At 53.2% G+C, this 16,962-nt stretch overlaps 1 protein-coding gene across 3 annotated transcripts in view; it reads right to left on the reverse strand.

Annotated features, from left to right (window-relative positions):
• Nucleotides 1–1,623: 1,623 nt before the first annotated feature.
• The window catches only part of DGCR2 (DiGeorge syndrome critical region gene 2), an 86,680-nt gene continuing 71,341 nt past the window's right edge, over nt 1,624–16,962 (reverse strand). For 2 of the 3 annotated variants that reach the window (XM_011986000.1, XM_011985998.1), the window contains 4 exons: nt 14,052–14,255; nt 7,425–7,577; nt 6,660–6,896; nt 1,624–4,428 (listed from right to left, as the gene is read on the reverse strand). In XM_011986000.1, coding sequence (XP_011841390.1) covers nt 4,172–4,428; nt 6,660–6,896; nt 7,425–7,577; nt 14,052–14,255 — 851 coding nt within the window. In that variant the 3' untranslated portion in view covers nt 1,624–4,171. The remainder of the gene's footprint in view (nt 4,429–6,659; nt 6,897–7,424; nt 7,578–14,051; nt 14,256–16,962) is intronic. The other variant, XM_011985999.1, reaches the window with a different exon arrangement.

The following is a 16,962-nucleotide window of genomic DNA, read 5'->3' on the forward strand; positions in this document are numbered from 1 at the left end:
GCCCCATGCCATCAGCTGGAGTCCAAGAATGAAGTAGGCCAGGGGAGGCCAGTGAAGAACCCTCTCTCCTGTCACCCCTACCCCAGTATTTTCTGCCCCCAGTCCCTCCCCACCCCCAGAGGCAAGACCTAAGGGGTGGTGGAGCGTGGCAAGAGAGGGTAGATTGGAGACCAGACAGGCAGAGTCCTGGTGCCCACTCTCAGAGTCTGCGCCACACCAGCTGCACCACAAGGAAGGCGAGCACGATGCCAGGGGCGCTTGTGGCTCAATGGCAGCCGCAGCTAGGAAAGACAGGAAAGTGGCCAGGCTGCTGGCCTGGCTGCTATGTATGTATTCATTAGCTAGGTGGGCTAGGGGCATGGCTATTGAGGAGAGGGTGCGAGGAGGCAGTCCCCAGGCAGGGCCACCAAGACAGCAAGCTCTCCAAACTCACCCAGGTGTGCTCTGGTCCCAGGGCTGCACTGAGTGCCAGCAACAATCGCTGAGGTTAATCCTGCAGGAGAGGGGTGACCTATTATTATCCCCACTTACAGTCCAGGAAACAGAGGCTGGGGACCCGAATGACACACCAAAGCCACCAGCAAGAAAGGTCAAATAGTGAGGGCACCTTGGACCCCAGCACCCATGACTTTCGGGGCAAGGATAGGAGGAAGGTGTAGGACGTCTCTTGCCCCACTGTGGGCCTGGAACTGCCACCCCATCCCAAGACCACAGCCTGCCTCCTACCCAGCACCCCCTGTGGATCCAGGCCAAGACAGGAGGTCAGAGGAGGGGACTTCTTTACACCCCACGCCTCTTTCCAATCGCCAGAGGGCAGGGCCCTACCCACACTGGGGATGGGAAGACGGCCCTTACCCAGGGGCAGGGCTCGGGGCTCTGTCCGGGGTGCTGACAGCAACCTGTGTGCCCAGGACTCAACACCACCACTCCACTCCTGCCCCAGAAGATGGGATAAAAAATGAGGGGCCGCATCCTTGAGGCTCCCATCCCTGCCAAGGGACTTACCAGCTCCTTTCCTAACCCTGATCCCTCTCACGTCCCGCCGCCGGACTTCCCGCAAGTATACACACCTGGAATGCCCCCAGAGCAGGGCATGCAATCACACTTCCTGGGCCCCCTACCCTCTGACACCCAGAGATGGCACTGCTGGACATGTGTGAAGAGGCTGCAGAAGACCTAGGCTACTTTGTAACACTAGGTGGCTTGGACTGGAGGGAGGGGCTGTTTCCAGCCACCTGGATGATGAGGGGAACTTAGAGCAGATGGGGCTGACGGCCCGGTTCCAAGCCCTGCCGACACCCCGTCCCATGCTGGCTCCCAGATGGTGTCAAGCAGCCTCTATGTGGATCCTGTGCAAGTCAGCAACACCTGCCAAGGCAGCAGCGAATGCCCCGAGCAAGGCTGGGTGCTGCAGGATAGCTGTAGGCAGCTCAGGGCTGCTGCTCTCCCTGCACACCCTACCTTGGGGCTCCAGGCTCAGCTCTGCCTGGTCCTCAGGGGGTTTGCTGGACGCCTGCAAGGGCTGCAAACCCTAGGAGCATTCTGCTGAAAGGTGGGTACCCAGTCTCTTCCACCTTAGCCTGTGGCAGCTGTGGGGGTCACACCAAGGACTGACCATGCTTCTTCCAGAACACAAGTTTATTTGGCATTTGGATGAAATGGTTCTCACAGCATCTTAAGAAAAGTTAGTGTCAACCCAACCAAAAACTAAAAACCCTTAATGAAAGGAAAACATAAAAAAAACAGACATCAGGACAATGTACAGTATCAAATCCCACCTCCACATGGCAGGTCAGAGGGCACCTGGTCTCCGAGAAACTGTGGCAAGGTGGTCCTGGGGTAGGAGGACCCCTGGAGCACAAGGTTCGGCAAGGGTGGCCCCGGGACTTGCTGGTCAGACTGGGGGCTGCAGCAGGCCTCGCAACGGGGGCATTCTGGATGGCGGTGCAAGGATAGATGAGCGAGTCCAGCTCTCCTCATGCCCCCAAGGGCCTCCTGGAGCCACAGGTGTTCCAGGCAGTTCTGCCATGTGGACCTTCTGACTGGCCTGACGTGCCAGTGGCCTGAGTGCTTGTAGAGGCGCATGGGGAAGGGGCCACCCAGTAACCCCTGGCCAGCCCAAGGCCCACCCTCTGCAGCCTGCATGGTCCACTTTACCCCATTGCCTCGCTGCCCCCTACGCGTCTGACTGGCCCTAATGATCCTCTGGTCCCCAAAGGAAGCGTCCCAGTCCCACACATCTCGTGCCAGCCACCCTGTCCTGCACACACAGTTCTGAGGCCAGGCAGGAACCCTCTAAGCTCTCAGGATCAGGCCCGTGGGGGACTCTGCTGTGTGGTCCTCGGGCCCTCACTGGCCACCTGGCACCCATAATGCACATGCCTGCTGCTCTGGAACCTGGCTGCCGTGCCCCAGTGCATGTGGGATACATGACGTGCTTCCTGCTTTTGTCTTCTGCAGCCAGCGGGGGACTCTTGTGGCCAGGACTTCCTTCTCAAGAAGTAGCAGCCCTTCTCCAAGAGGAGCGCAAGCCTGCCCGCACACAGCCTCTAGCATCATGCTCCAGCAGGCCAAGCTCAGGGACAGGCAATTCAGTGACAAAACTCACTCACAGCTCTGGCACAAAGGTCAAGTCTGTCCATGGGTAACTCAAGATTCTCATTCCACATGGGATGGAAAAAATGGGTCTCCAGCCACAGTGTGAGAATGTGTCAAGTGGACTGTGCATGGAGTCCGTGCCCGAGCAGCACCACAGAACTGCATGCTTCAGCTAGGCCTCCCAAGTGCTGCCCCCGCAGGTCTGGAAAGACTGCGTGAGACAGCCCTGCCTCAGCACAGCCCAGGATGTCGATGACCCTGGAAGAGTGGGCCCCCACTGACCTGCAAAGTTCCATGTACCACCCTCACCTGCAAACGCTTGGCCACATACACACACAGAGACAAACATATAAAGGAAAGATCCAGACATTCAACGTAGAAAAGATGGATGTGCTAAAAATCGCACAGAACCCGCTTAATCTCCAAACCTCAGAAATGTTAAAGGCCCTGTATCAGGCAACAAGACCACTGCCCAGGAGCAGGCAACAGGGTCCTCCAAGCAGAAGGGTCCCAGGCAGGGCCCCCAGCCCCTGCGCTGCTGAGGAGGGGCCCGGAGGTGTGCATGCGGCCGCTGGGCACTGAGCTGCAGCAGTGGCGGTGATGTAGAGTGGACTTGAAGGAGAAAGATGCAGCCCAGGATGGTGGTTTCAGCCACCCCTCCTGCAATGAAGCAACCCTTTATGGCACAAACAGGGTCGGGGGCAGGCCCAGGGGCAATTCAACAGGAGGCAAGAGCCCAGGGCTCCAGAGTGGAGAGACAGGAGACAGCTCAGTCTCCAGAGCCCGCAGAGCACAGCCCCAGTCCAGAGCTTCTTCCTGAGGCAGCCATGCACAGCAATGCTGGGAGGGATTGACGGGGTGGGGTCAGCCTCCTGCCGCAGAGCTGGGCTGCAGAGCGCCCAGATGGAAAGACACAGAGAAGAGCTTAACCTCCTTCCAAGCTCTCCTTCTCAGGGCTTCAGGTTCCAGAGCCCCAAGGGAGCTGCCAGCCAGGGGCAGGGCCACCCTGATATTCACAACCGGGCTTGTGGGGCTGTCTTCAGTGCAGCCACTGTGGCAAACTCAGAGACTGCCTCCCTGAAGCAGACCCACTGCCTACACCACACCGACAGTCCAGAGGCCCTTCCTGAGGGCGGCCAGCAAGGGGCACCGTGGCAGCCCTCGCTGTGCCCATCCCCGACTGGGTCAGCAGGTCTCTGGACAGCACACTGCAGCGAGCAGGCCCACCACAGACGCGTTGGGTGTGGCCATGGCCCACAGTACCTTCTTCATTCCCTGCCTCTAAAATGTGTGGTCTGAACGAATTTTGTCACTCTTCTGCCATTTATAAAGGCGAAGATAGTGATCCAAAGCTAAGCATGTTTCTGAAGCCCTCAAGGAAGCTCCGTGCAGGCCACCACGTCTTTTGGCAGGAGGCGGGCTGTGGTCTCTATGTACACACGCATGCCCACCAGTGATGTGCGGCAGTGCGCGGCGTCCAGGCTGGGACAGGGGCCTTTCAAGTCTCCCCAGGGACCGGTGTTTTCGACAACAGACAGGTGCTCCCAGACCGTTGGGGTACAGGCTGGGCCGTCTACACCACAGTATTGAGGGAGCTGCGACTGTGGCGGCCGCCCCCTGGCAGTGCCTCTGCAGCTGGGATGCTCCCACTCTGGGCAGGGTCAGGGGGCACGAGCAGGGAGCTGCTGCTGTCGGCAGAGTCTTCCAGGTCTGCCAGAGAGGCCCCCACAGTGGGCAGAGGCTGCTCCAGGCGCCGGGGTAATGCACCTTCACTCCCACCATCCCCAGGGGCTGGCAGGCTGACCTCCGCGGGCTCAAAAGCATCATCGTCTGCAGGGAGAGACAGAAGGGTGTCAGAGACAGACATAGGCCTGGCACAGAGGATGCAGGGGAGCTGGGCAGAACCAGGAGACACTCCTCCTGCCTGAACGCCCCCGTGAAGCTGGGTGGAGCAACACCTGGGTGGCTCCCCGTGCCTCAGATTTTGAAGGAGGAGCCTGCCCCACATGACCCCTGTTGTACCTACTGCTCCCTGTGGCTGGGAACCTGGTATATGCAAGGTGCAGGACACATCTCAAATGGCAGACACGCGCCTGTCCCACCATCGGTGTCAGGTCGGGGAAACACACTGACCAGCAGTCACTAGAACAGAGGGGCCCAAAGGGAAACTGTCTGAGACTCAGTACGGGTGAAGACCCGGCTCAGCGGGAAGTCAGGGGTATTTGTCATCAGGGAGGCACTGGTCCCAGGTGGGTGGAACAACATTCAAGACTGCAGCTGGAATGTGACAACCGTCGTGTGGGCAACAGGGCTGCAGGGAGCGGCCCGGAAACCACACAGGTGTCTGCAGGAAGCTCTGATTCAAGGTAGGCTGTGTGGTAAGGAGTCCACTCGCTTTGTTTTGCCCGATCTTTATTACTTGCTTTTTTTTTTTTTTTTAAGAGACAGGATCTTTTTTTTTTTTTTTTTTGGAGACGGAGTCTCGCTGTGTCCCCCAGGCTGGAATACAGTGGCGCGATCTCGGCTCACTGCGAGCTTCGCCTCCCGGGTTCATGCCATTCTCCTGCCTCAGCCTCCTGAGTAGCTGGGACTACAGACGCCCACTACCGCACCCGGCTAATTTTTTGTATTTTTAGTAGAGACGGGGTTTCACCGTGGTCTCGATCTCCTGACCTTGTGATCCGCCCGCCTCGGCCTCCCAAAGTGCTGGGATTACAGGCGTGAGCCACCGCGCCCGGCAAGAGACAGGATCTTAAAAGACTGCACGCTGGTGTGCAGTAACATGACCATGACTCATGACAGCTTAGAATTCCTGGGCTCAGGTGATCCTCCAGTCTCAGCCTGCCCAGTAACTGGCACTACAGGTGTGCCCACATGCATGGCTAGTTTTGAATTTTTTGTGGAGATGGAGGTCTCACAGGCTGCTCTCAAACCAACCTGGGCAACATAGTGAGACCCCTCCTCCCGCCTCAGCCTCCCAGAGTGCTGGATTACAGGTGTGAGCCACTGTGCCTGGGCTGCCTGCTTGTCATTACCACAGGCCGTGCTGTCTGAAAGCTGACAGCACAAGGCCCCGGTGACGCATCTCCCCCCTGGTCAGCCCCTCACAGCCCCCACCCTGCTCTGCAACCTGGCCCACTGAGGTATCTGGGATCTGCTGCCACCCACTGGCATCCCTTGTAGGAAGCTAGTCCTACCCTGAAAGACTGTGACAATCTTGTGTCCTGAGGGCAGGGGTCAAATCCAAGTCTTTTCCGCATCCCCAGATCATGCAAGAGCTGTGACAGCTGACCAAACAAACAAATAGGACTCAGACCTTTTGGCACAGAAGCACCAGCCTCACAATGCCCATTCTGCTGAGATGTGCGGGCATGCAAGGAGACAGCTGCCTTGGGGTGGCAGTGCCTGCCAAGTACACTATAGGTTTGTGTGTGTTAGGGGGCCTAATGCACAGGGAGAGGGGAACACCTGCACTGCTCACCAGAGACAGGGACAGGACAGGGGTCGGGAGCCTGCCTCTCCTTAGCTACACAGCCTTGAGGAATGGTGCCACTATCAGATGGGTGGCAGACTCCAACTATGGGCCAGTGGCACGGAAGCCGCGCTTTCCTCCCACCTCACAGAGCTGCCTCCTGACATGACATGAGGGGCTGTCACCATGGTGTCTCTAGCTCATGTGTCTTTACAGACAAGTGACTGGCTCCTGGGTCTGGGCCAGCCCTGTCCTCACAACTGCCAGTGCCTGGCTCTCCAGGTCTCTAGAGCTGGGCTGAGGGCCCTGAGGGCTGCCCAGTTGACAGGTGCTCACAGAAGGGAGGGAGGGAGGGAGGGGCCTCAGGCCTCCTTAGAGCTCTCTGCACAGATCGCCAGGGGCGGCCAGGCAGGGAGATCAGGATCCCTTCTGCACGGGCAGCCCCAGGAGGAGCCTTAAAGGAAAAACCAAAGACAAAACCGGAAAGAAGTGAGGCCCCAGGCCTCTGCAGCTGGGCAGGAGTGCTGGGCCTGGCCCCACGTGCCAGGTTACTTGACAAGGTGTTCCCTCTCCCTGGGGAGTCAGGCACCTGCAGGGTCATAGAACACACTGTCCGGGTGGATGGAGGCCTCGTAGGGCGGCGGGGGGTCGTCGGGCTGGCCGATGTCCGGGTACTTGTATGCCGTGTAGGGAGGTGGAGGGTCGTGGAAGTGGAAAGTCCCACCCTCTCCGTCATCAGAAAGATGCAGCGGCGTGAGACCTGTGCCGAACCCGTCTGGGCCGTAATCAAAGCCAGGGATCCTGCGGCCGAGGTTGAAGTGGTGCACTGGGCCATCAAAAGTGTGGAACGGGAACAGAGACAAGTCACTGGCGGCAGGCTGCCTGGCTCCTGAGCCCCCCACCCTCAGGCTGGGCCTGCCGTACCTGAGTGCACACACCTGGCCCCACTGCCTACCCCTCAGCAACATTCGGCATCCCCATGAGACCCCCGGTGTGCTCCATGGCACGTCCCACCCTCACCACACCAATCTGTCCCTCTGGGCTGACACTTCTGCCAGACCCAGCCTCTGGCTGCCCACAACCCTCCAGCAAGGGGGTGATCCAGGCCTCTGATCCTAAGAGGCCTCCGAGTTCTGCCCACCCTGTGGTTTGGGAGGAGTAAGGAGGGTCTTGGCAAGAACTTTCCTGGCCCAGAGGTGAGGACACAGACCCCACAACATGCGGCATTCAAATCTGACCAGGGGGCCCTCCACCTGCCTCTGCCCTCTCTGTCCAGGGCTGGGGAGCTCACGGAGACAGGGGTGACCTGGGGTGGGGATGGGGACCAGGGCTGTGGCCCTCAGAGGGCACTCACAGTTTGCTCCAATCAGGGACTCGATGCGCTCCCGGCGCCGCTGGCGCAGCCGGTGGACCATGAAGAGCAGCAGGGACAGGATGAGGAAGGAGGAGATGCAGCTGACAACCAGGCGCATCCCGCTGGCCATGGAGTCGAACAGGCTGTTGCCATCTGAACGGGAGGGAAGGAAATGGCCGATCTGAGAAGGGGGACCACCTTCGTGCTGGGCTGGGGATGCTGTCGTCCTCCTGCCCAGGTGGGCTGTGTGGACAAGGCACGCAGTGTCTCCCTGCACTCAACCATCTTCAGGATACATGTGAAATAAGGCCACTCAAAATCAAGAACATGGTGACAGCACAGAAGCAGAAGAGCGAATCTCAGGTCAGGAGGAGCATCTCACCATGGCCCCCGGGGCTGCTGTGTGCTAACGTCCATCTGACTATCACTGGAGCAAAGTGGGGTTTCCTGTCTTAGGACCAGCACTCCTAGCAGGCTGTGCTCACGCACTGCATGCCCCAGGTGCGGCTGGGGAGTGGCCCTCCTGCAGAGGTGCACATCCTTTCCCAGGGGCCAGGGCTGTGCACAGGCCACCACCCATATCCGTCCAACAGCAGCTTTCCTTTTGTCTGAGGCCTGGGCTCTTGGAAGGAAGGTGCTCAGTTGCCCAACAAGATGAGCCAGGGGGAGGTGAGGGACAGCCTTGTCCTGGTGGGAGGCCAGGGTTGGTCAGGTAGGCAGGAGTCTCATGACAGCTGCTGGCAGTTTGGAGTGGGGGTGGCGTCCCTGTGGAGCATGGCTCGGGTGGCTGCCGTGGGGAGGACAGGCTGCAAGAGAGTAGCACAGGGCGTCAGGAAGCCAGGAGGAGGACCTGCTGCGGCAGAGAAGGGAATGACAGAGGCCTGGACCGGGTAGCAACAGACTGGGAGAAGCGACAGTACAAGGTACACTTGGGACTCAGATTGCCACAACTCCCTGATGGACTGTGTAGGGGAACAGTGAGTCCCTGTGGGCAGCCGCACGGTCAACTCAGGTATCGTTTCACAAATGAGCCTCTGCTGTGGTTGGGAGTGAAGCCTGCCACTTCAATCCTTAACAAGCAATGGCAGAGAAAATGTGCATCCCCTGATGCACCCAGCTCCAGCACACACGTGCAGATGACACCTGGACACAGCACTGGGTCCCACAGGCTCCCCGCTGAGATGCTCTCCTGGCTCAGCCACACCCACACACTGGGTACACACGCACCAGGCGTAGGTGTAGGAAGGCTGGGTGGACCCGACTCCACCTCTTTGCTGGGTGAGCGGGCAGGAGGGGCCATGAAGCCGAGTCCCAGCCAGGCTAGACGCCAAGGAGCACCGGGTCTAAGCTGCTGCACCTTCCTCTGCTCTTCTTGGACCCTTTCATGCTTTTCGTGGCCACCACTTGGCTGGGATGCTACTAGTATTCAGTAGGTGGAGGCCAGGGGTCCTGCTCAACATTCTCCAGGACAGCCCCCATTACACAGTATCTGGTCCAAATGTCAACAGCGCCAAGAGTGAGACACCCTGCCCTGGTGCAGTGCACACCGGCCTAGGAGCTTGCTATGAGCTGCCCATGGGGAGGCAGAGATGATGTGAGTGGCAGCAGGCATGAAGGGAGAATTTGTGCCAGCCATGCATCTATAACATGCTGGCACTTCCACGCACTCCGGACCTATGTAAAATGGCAACTCACAGAAGTCACAGAAGAGTGGAACCAGGAAGTGGTCCCGGAAGTAGCTGCCTCCACAGACCAAGAGTGAAGGCCAGGGAGACTTCAGAACGAGGAGTGACCCATCAGCTCCTGGAAGCAGAAGGACCCCCGCAACAGCAGGGAGCCTGCTAAGCTAGGAATGGCCACTCCCACCTCTGCAACAATCTCGGCAGGCAGGACTCCCACTGCCTGCCCCAAGGAGACACTTCACAACCCCCATGTGAGTGGCTGGGCTCCCAGAGCCCTCAAGTCATTCCTGCTAGCCCAGGACACTCCATGCCCACAAAGATAGCAGCGCCAGCTCCTGCCCTCCTCCCACGGGGCCAGGAAGCATCTCTAAAAGCTGCAGTTGTTGCTGACAACACATGAAGTGAACATGTGAGAAGGATACATCCTCTCACCAATTAGCTGCTTTTTCTGATGCTTCTGACCCTCCTCCAGTCTCAAGGGCACTCTCATCAGTGGGCGAAAGCCCAGTGGCCCAGGGACTGGCAATGTGCCTGTTCACTGGAGGCCAGTTCAGAGATACCAGGGGAGCTCCTAAGGAAGCAGCCCCTTTGCAATGACTAACTCTTAAATCAGTTCTAAAATAAACCCAAGGACATGGTCAAGGTCCCAATTGTCCCTCAAGGTGGGGACCAGAAATAATCATCTCTCAGAACCAAGCCACTTGTAGTTAAGCACAAAGAACAGAGCCTGCCCCAGAAGCCAGAGGCCAGCCCAGGGACCCCAGAGGCCCCTTGATAGGGCTGCTCCCTCCATGGAGCTCTGGGCTGCGCGGCTGGGGTTATCTTTTGTCTCTGAGCTATCCTGTAGCTCCCAGAGAGAGGATCCAGCCTGTGCATGAAGAACTCCAATGACAAGGAGCTCACTGTTTCACTGAGCTTGGTTACCTTGTAACAGTTTCAAAATCTCCATCAGAGACGGCAAGGGGAGCAGAAGGTCAGCAGGGATCAGAAGCTGAGACCAGGAACCCAATGTGGGCTCTGTGCCTGGCAGCTGCACCAGCCAAACACCTCAACATGCCTCTGGGAACCTCATCATATCAGGGCTGCCCAACAGCAGCAGAGCAAGCAGGGGCAGAGGGCAGCATGAGTTTCAGCTGCTCTGCACCTTGGCCAGCACTTGGTGCTGTCAGTTTCATTATTTCAGCCTTTCCAGCAGGAGTGGTACCCCATGTGGATTTAGTTTGCTTCCCTAACGGCCAATACTGAGCATCGTTTCAGGTGCCTGACTGCCATCCTGTATCTTCTTTTGTTAAGTGTAATAAAGTAAATCTTCTTCTAAAGCCATTTTTCAATAGGGTTGTTTTGTTTTCTTATTGAGTTTTGGTGTATTCTGAATATAGACCTTTGGTGTGTGTTTTGCAAATAATTGTTTTGATTCAGTCAGGGGCTTATCTTTTCATTTCCTTAACAATGTCTTCCAAAGAACAGTAGTTTTCAATTTTGATGAAGTCGAATTTGTGTTTTTTTTAAGGATCATGCTAAAAATGTTGCATAACCCATGGTCACAGATTTCTCTCCTATGTTTTCTCCTATAGAAGTTTTATAGTTCAAGGTTTTACGGTTGTGTCTATGACTATTTTGAGTAAATTTTACATACAGAAGGAGGGATAGTGCAAGTTCGTATTTTTGGCATATAGATGTCCTGCTGTCCCAGCACTAGTCATTGAAAGACTCTCCTTTCTCCACTGAACCATCCTTGCACCTTTGTCAAAGATGAGGCTGGTCTGAAGGTAGTGAGTTATCTCAATTGACTGTTCACAGTCAGTTAACAGATCAAACTCCTTGTTCTACTCTTTTCCCGTTCTCACTACTGCACTTGACTAGTCTTAAACAAACAAACAAAAAAAAAAAAAGGAGAGAGATCACTTGATTATATGTAGTGTGGAACTATTTCTGGACTGTTCTGTTCCACTGATCCATGTGTCTATTCCTTCATCAGTACCACATTCATAAATTAGGTAGCATGGATCCTCCAACTTTGTTCTTTGTAAAAACTACTTTGGCTATTCTAGTTATTTTGCCTTTCTACCAACTTTTATCCATCTTTTTATTATTTAAGAGACGGGGTCTTGCTATGTTGGCCAGGTTGGTCTTGAACTCCTGGCCTCAAGCAATCCTCCTGCCTCAGACTCCCAAAGTGCTACAATTACAGGCATGAGCCACTGAACCCAGCCCACCTAACTTTTACTTATTTTATTTTTATTTTTTAAGATGGAGTCTCGCTCTGTCACCCAGGCTGGAGTACAGTGGCATGATCTTGGCTCACTGTAACCTCTACCTCCCAGGTTGAAGTGACTCTCCTGCCTCAGCCTCCTGAGTAGCTGGTATTATAGGCATGAGCCACCATGCCCAACTAATTTTTGTATTTTTTGTAGAGATGAGGCTTCACCATGTTGGCCAGACTGGTCACAAACTCCTGACCTCAAGTGATCCACCCTCCCCAGCCTCCCAAAGTGCTGGGATTACAAGTGCGAGACACCGCGCCTGGCCCCACCTAACTTTTAAAATTAGCTTTTCAATACCTACAAAAATGTCTGCTAGAATTTTGGTTGGGATTATAGTGAATCTATAATTTGGGAAGAGTTAACCTCCTAATGATATTGAGATACCTGATCCATGAACATAGTGTCTTCCCTTTTATTTAAGCCTTTGATTTTTTTTCATTACGGTTTTACAGTTTGCAGCAAACAGAATGTGCACATATTTTATATTATTTATAATTGGGTATTTCATGTTTTTTGGTGCTATTATTAATGGTACTTTTCTCAAAAATTTCAATTTTCAACTGTTACAGGTAGATTATATAAATATAATGAATTTTTGTTAAGTTGACCTTCTATCTGCTTAACACACTTATTAAACACACTTATTAGTTCTCGTAACTTTCCTGTAGATTCCCTAGGATTTTCTATGCAGCCAAGTCATCTGTAAAAGGAGATGGTTTCATTTCTTCCCCTCTGGCCTGGACAGTTTTTCGTTTCTTCTTGCCTTCTGGCACTGGCTTTGACCTTGAGCACAATGATGACAGGGTGGCAAAAGTAGACACTCTCAGCTTGTTGAAGGGGACATTCTGATGCTTAACACATGACATCCTATTCCCAGAGTCTCCAGTTTTGGTGATAGTGTCTCGGTTCTTAATGTAGTATGAGCACTTCCCAGGAGAAGGCCCCTAGGAAAGTCAGGAGCCCATGGAAGCATGGCCACAGGGTGGGCAGAGCAGGGCCCAGCTAAGTTGCTCTGGCCGTGCAGGAGAGAGGGCTGCGGCTGCTCTGGGCCCACCCAGATGCACTAAGGGCCCTGCTCTGCTAAGAAGTCCCTGGGGCTGGGCAGGCTCTTTAGGCCATACATGTCCACAAATGGGTCATCCTTGTACACATCTGGGCATTCTTACAAAGCTTGGACATAGTGGCAAGGCAGCACTGGTAGACTCCTGAGAAATGGAACCAGGAGTCCAGGTAGCATGGCTTGTGAACAGTTTGACTCTTGTAGCCCGTCACTAAGTTGGAGGTTTAAAGTTATGTGGCTGGGCACAGGGAACTTGGTAAGCACTCAACTGGTGCTTCTCATGGCCTTAAACAGACATGCACCTGATACGAGGAGAAACTGCCCTGTAGAATGGGGTCCAAGCATCACCCTCTAGCTCTAGGTCCTCTGGTGGGCCTGGCTGCAAATGTAGCCTTGTGCTCACCACAGTCAACTGCACATGTCTAATGGTGCATGCCAGAGTGCCCACTTTCACCCAGCCTCAGACACGGCCTCTGGAGGCCGGCTCTGTCCTCCCACCCAGCAGCCTCCTGGTGTGGAGGGACACTGACAACATTCCACTCAGGGGCAGCTTTCACTGTTGTGGCCCAGCCTCTAGCTACAGCCTCTCCTCTACAGGGACCCTGGAGACGGAGATGGCCATCACACCCTGCCAAAGCTGCTCTTCTACAGGGTCCACAAGTCCAGGGACTTCAATAAGTCCCCATCATTTCATTCTTACTGTGGCACCCAAGAAAGAAAGAAACTCATACTTTTGATTTACATTTCTCTTGAGATCTGAATTCACACAGAGCTGCAGCTACAATGGTGTGCAGAATGACAAAGCATGCCCCTGGAGTGTGAGGGGTGTTAACATCTCAGAGAACAGCGACCCACCTGCCCCTCTCTTTTCGCAAGTGGAAGGAAGAGGATCACCCCGAGATCAGATTCCCTGTACTGTCTACCGCCTGGTGGTGAGGAGTCTGATCTCGAAACTCAGAATAATACTTCATCTTTTTCTTGAAGATTCTAAGGTAAAAATGGATGACCGTAAGCAATGACAACTGTCACTACCCTCCGTATCATACTAGAGAACAGGAAGAGTTCCAATGTGGACATAAATTAGAAGTCTAGGCTGGGTGCGGTGGCTCATGCCTGTAATCCCAGCACCTTGGGAAGCTGAGGTGGGTGGATCACTTGAGGTCAGGAGTTCAAGACCTGGCCTGGATGACATGGCGAAACCCCATCTCTAGTAAAAATACAAAAACTAGTCGGGCATAGTGGCACACGCGTGTAATCCCAGCTACTGGGGAGGCTGAGGCAGAAGAATGGCTTAAACCCTAGAGGCAGAGATTTGAAGATAGGTTTGAAGCTGTCAGTGGTGATTTGTGAACAAACAGCCACACTCAAGTTCAAGTTCATTTGTGACTGCTGCCTGTCACCCCAGAATGGGAAGGAGGCAGCTGGAGGGGTCGTGTCAGACACGCCCACTAGAGTGGTGGCATCAAAGTCTTTGAGACATCTCCGTGACAAACGCTGCCACTGCTGCTGCGCCATGCTCTGTAAACTGCCCTGAGTCCTCACCACTGAGGAAGCAAAGGGACGCCTAGCCTCCAGCCCCAAATAGGGAGGCTGACTTGGGACCTACTATCAAGAGTCTCACCTGGGTCCAGACACATGAACTTGCAGCACTCTTTGGGGTCCTTGCGGTACTGCTGGCAGCCCTGGGGCCTCTCACAGAGAGCAGCCACGCACATCTCAGGCTCCCCTCCATGGCAGGTGCAGCTCAGGCATGGGTCGTCCCCCTTAGGGGTGAAGTAGAACCCTTCATCCACCACGTTGTCCTTGATGTCAACACATGTTTGACCTGCAATGAGCATACATTGTGTACAGATGTATACACTGCCAAAAAAGGTAGCCTCCCCATATGGGCCTGTGAATGCTACCTGCTACCTTAGAATGGGAATGAGGCAGCTGGAGGGGTCATGTGAGACATGCCCACTAGAGCAGTGGCATCAAAGCCTCTGACACAGCTCTGTGAGCAAACGCTGCCATCACCGCTGCACCACTTGACATGAGCTGACCTTCCCTCCCGGGCCTGGGGAACCAACAAGGCAACTGAAGACTTGGCCAGATTGTGCTGAGAGTCTTCCTAGGACTCGAATGTCATGGATCTGGCACATGGCACAGGGAGTAGCTGTCCAAGAGCAGTCACTACAACACACTGTTAGGACAAAGCACATCCAGCCAGGGCAAATGGAGGCCAGAGAGCCAGGATGGAGCAGAGTGCCAGACTCCAGGGTCACGGCAGAAGTGTTTGCCTTGAAGTTGCCAAAGTAGATTACTTACGAGATTTTCTCAATTCTAAGATGCAGCTGCTATGAGTATTAACCATTTCAAAATCAGAATGTGTCTAAGGAAGCTGCCAGTTCTGCTTGGGAAGACAGTCCACTGGACCTGAGGCACACTCTGCACAGAGCTGACCTGGGACAAGAGTAAGAGGAATGGCCATGGCTAAAAACCCAGAGTCTTCAACTGGTAGGCAGACATTGCGAATGCCTGGAGGAAGAGAAAAGGGATGAAGGAGCCTCCAAGAGAGCTACCCTCAGTGAAAGGCAAAGAGACATGAGAAGGTAGCTTGTTACAGTCTCCAAATGGGGTAAGGATGTCTAGAAAAAGACTCTTCCGAAATTTCCCAACCACAGGTCTATGCCTCACTTAAGATTGCAGTCAGCCAGGCGCAGTGGCTCACACCTGTAATCCCAGAACTTTGGGAGGCCGAGGCAGGCGGATCCCTGCGGTCAGGAGTTCGAGACCAGCCTGGCCAACATGGCAAAACCCTGTCTCCACTAAAGATACAAAAATTAGCCAAGCGTGGTGGCATGCGCCTGTAACCTTGGCTACTCAGGAGGCTGAGGCATGAGAATCTCTTGAACCCAGGAGGTGTTGGATGGTCTAAAAGTTTCCATGTGTGCAAAATGACAGCTCAGAGAAGACTTAACCAATGTTTCAAAGATAAAAAAAAAAAAAAAAAAAAAGGATTGGGATCAAATCTAGGTCACCCATGTGGTCAGGAACTCCCAGGGCAAGATACTCACATACAATTATTCCCTGGCTAAAACAGAGAAAAAAGAATGAAGAGAAATGAACAGAGCTCCCAGAGAAATGTGAAACACCATTAAGCACACCAACATACGTGAAACAGGAGTAACAAATGCAGAGGAGGGAGAGGAGAGAGAGAAAGAGGCAAAACAAATACTCGAAGAACTAACAGTTGCAAACTACTCAAATTCATTCAAAAACAATAACCTACACATTCAGGAAGCTCAACAAATTCCACATAGGATAAACGCAAAGGAGCCACAAACTGACACATCAGAGTGAAAATGCTGAAAGTGAAAGACAAGGCAAAAATATGAAAAGCAGCGAATGGGACATGATTTGTTACTTATAAGGGAATCCCAAAAAGACAAACAACTGACTTCTCAGCAGAAATAACACAGGCTGGGGCAGTGAGATAACTGCTCACAGAAAACCATCAACTGAGATCCAAATCCAGCAAAGATATCTTCTGAAAAATAAAAGTAAAATAAACTTTCCCACACAACAAGTGAGAGAAGTTGTTTGCAAACTCACCTTGTACGAAACACGAAAGGCAGTTTTGCAGGCTAAAAGTATGCAATCCCCAGATAGTAATTTGAATACTAACAAGAAACTGAAGAGCAACAGTAAAGGCAATCATGTGATTATAAATTACAGCCTATATGCATAGTTTTCCTCCTTTATTCTCTTAGCTGATTTAAAAAGCAATTGTATAAAATAATATGTATGGAATGTAGTGTTGGGTCTATAACATACAAAAATGTAACACACTTAAGATTTGGTAAGAATGGCACAAAGGTGGTATGTGGGAGCAAAGCTATACTGGACTAAAGAACCTTGACCTAAGTCTCACACCTTAATAAAAAACTCATTCAAAATACGTCCTAGACTTAAATGTAAAATGGAAAATGATTAAAATTTTAGGGAAAAACACAGAAGAAATGTAAGGCTAGGCAAAGAGTACCTGGACTTGAAACCAAAAGAATAATCCATAAGAGGAGGCTGGGCTCAGTGGCTCGCACCTGAGTAATCCCAGCACTTTGGGAGGCAGAGGTAGGTGGATCACCTGGGGTCAGGAGTTTGCACCCAGCCTGGCCAACATTGTGAAACCCTGTCTCTACTAAAAATGCAAAAATTAGCCAGGCGTGGTGCTGGCTCGTGTTGGTAATCGCAGCTACTTGGGAAGCTGAGGCACAAGAATCACTTGAACCCAGGAGGTGGAGGTTGCAGTGAGCCAAGATTGTACCACTTCACTCTAGCCTGGGCAACAGAGTGAAACTCTGTCTCAAAAAAAAAAAAAAAAAAAAGAACAATCCATAAAAGGAGAGACGAATAACCAGGACTTCATTAAAATTAAGAACTTTTTTTCTTTGGGTAAACTTATACTGCCAGGGAAAAACAATAACAAAACTTTCTTTCCTGAAATCTCATTTGAAGAGGATGAAGGCAAGCTACAGACTAGAAAAAATATT

The sequence above is a fragment of the Mandrillus leucophaeus genome, unplaced genomic scaffold (genome assembly GCF_000951045.1).
Source record: "Mandrillus leucophaeus isolate KB7577 unplaced genomic scaffold, Mleu.le_1.0 Scaffold291, whole genome shotgun sequence".
NCBI classification, from domain to species: Eukaryota; Metazoa; Chordata; class Mammalia; order Primates; family Cercopithecidae; genus Mandrillus; species Mandrillus leucophaeus.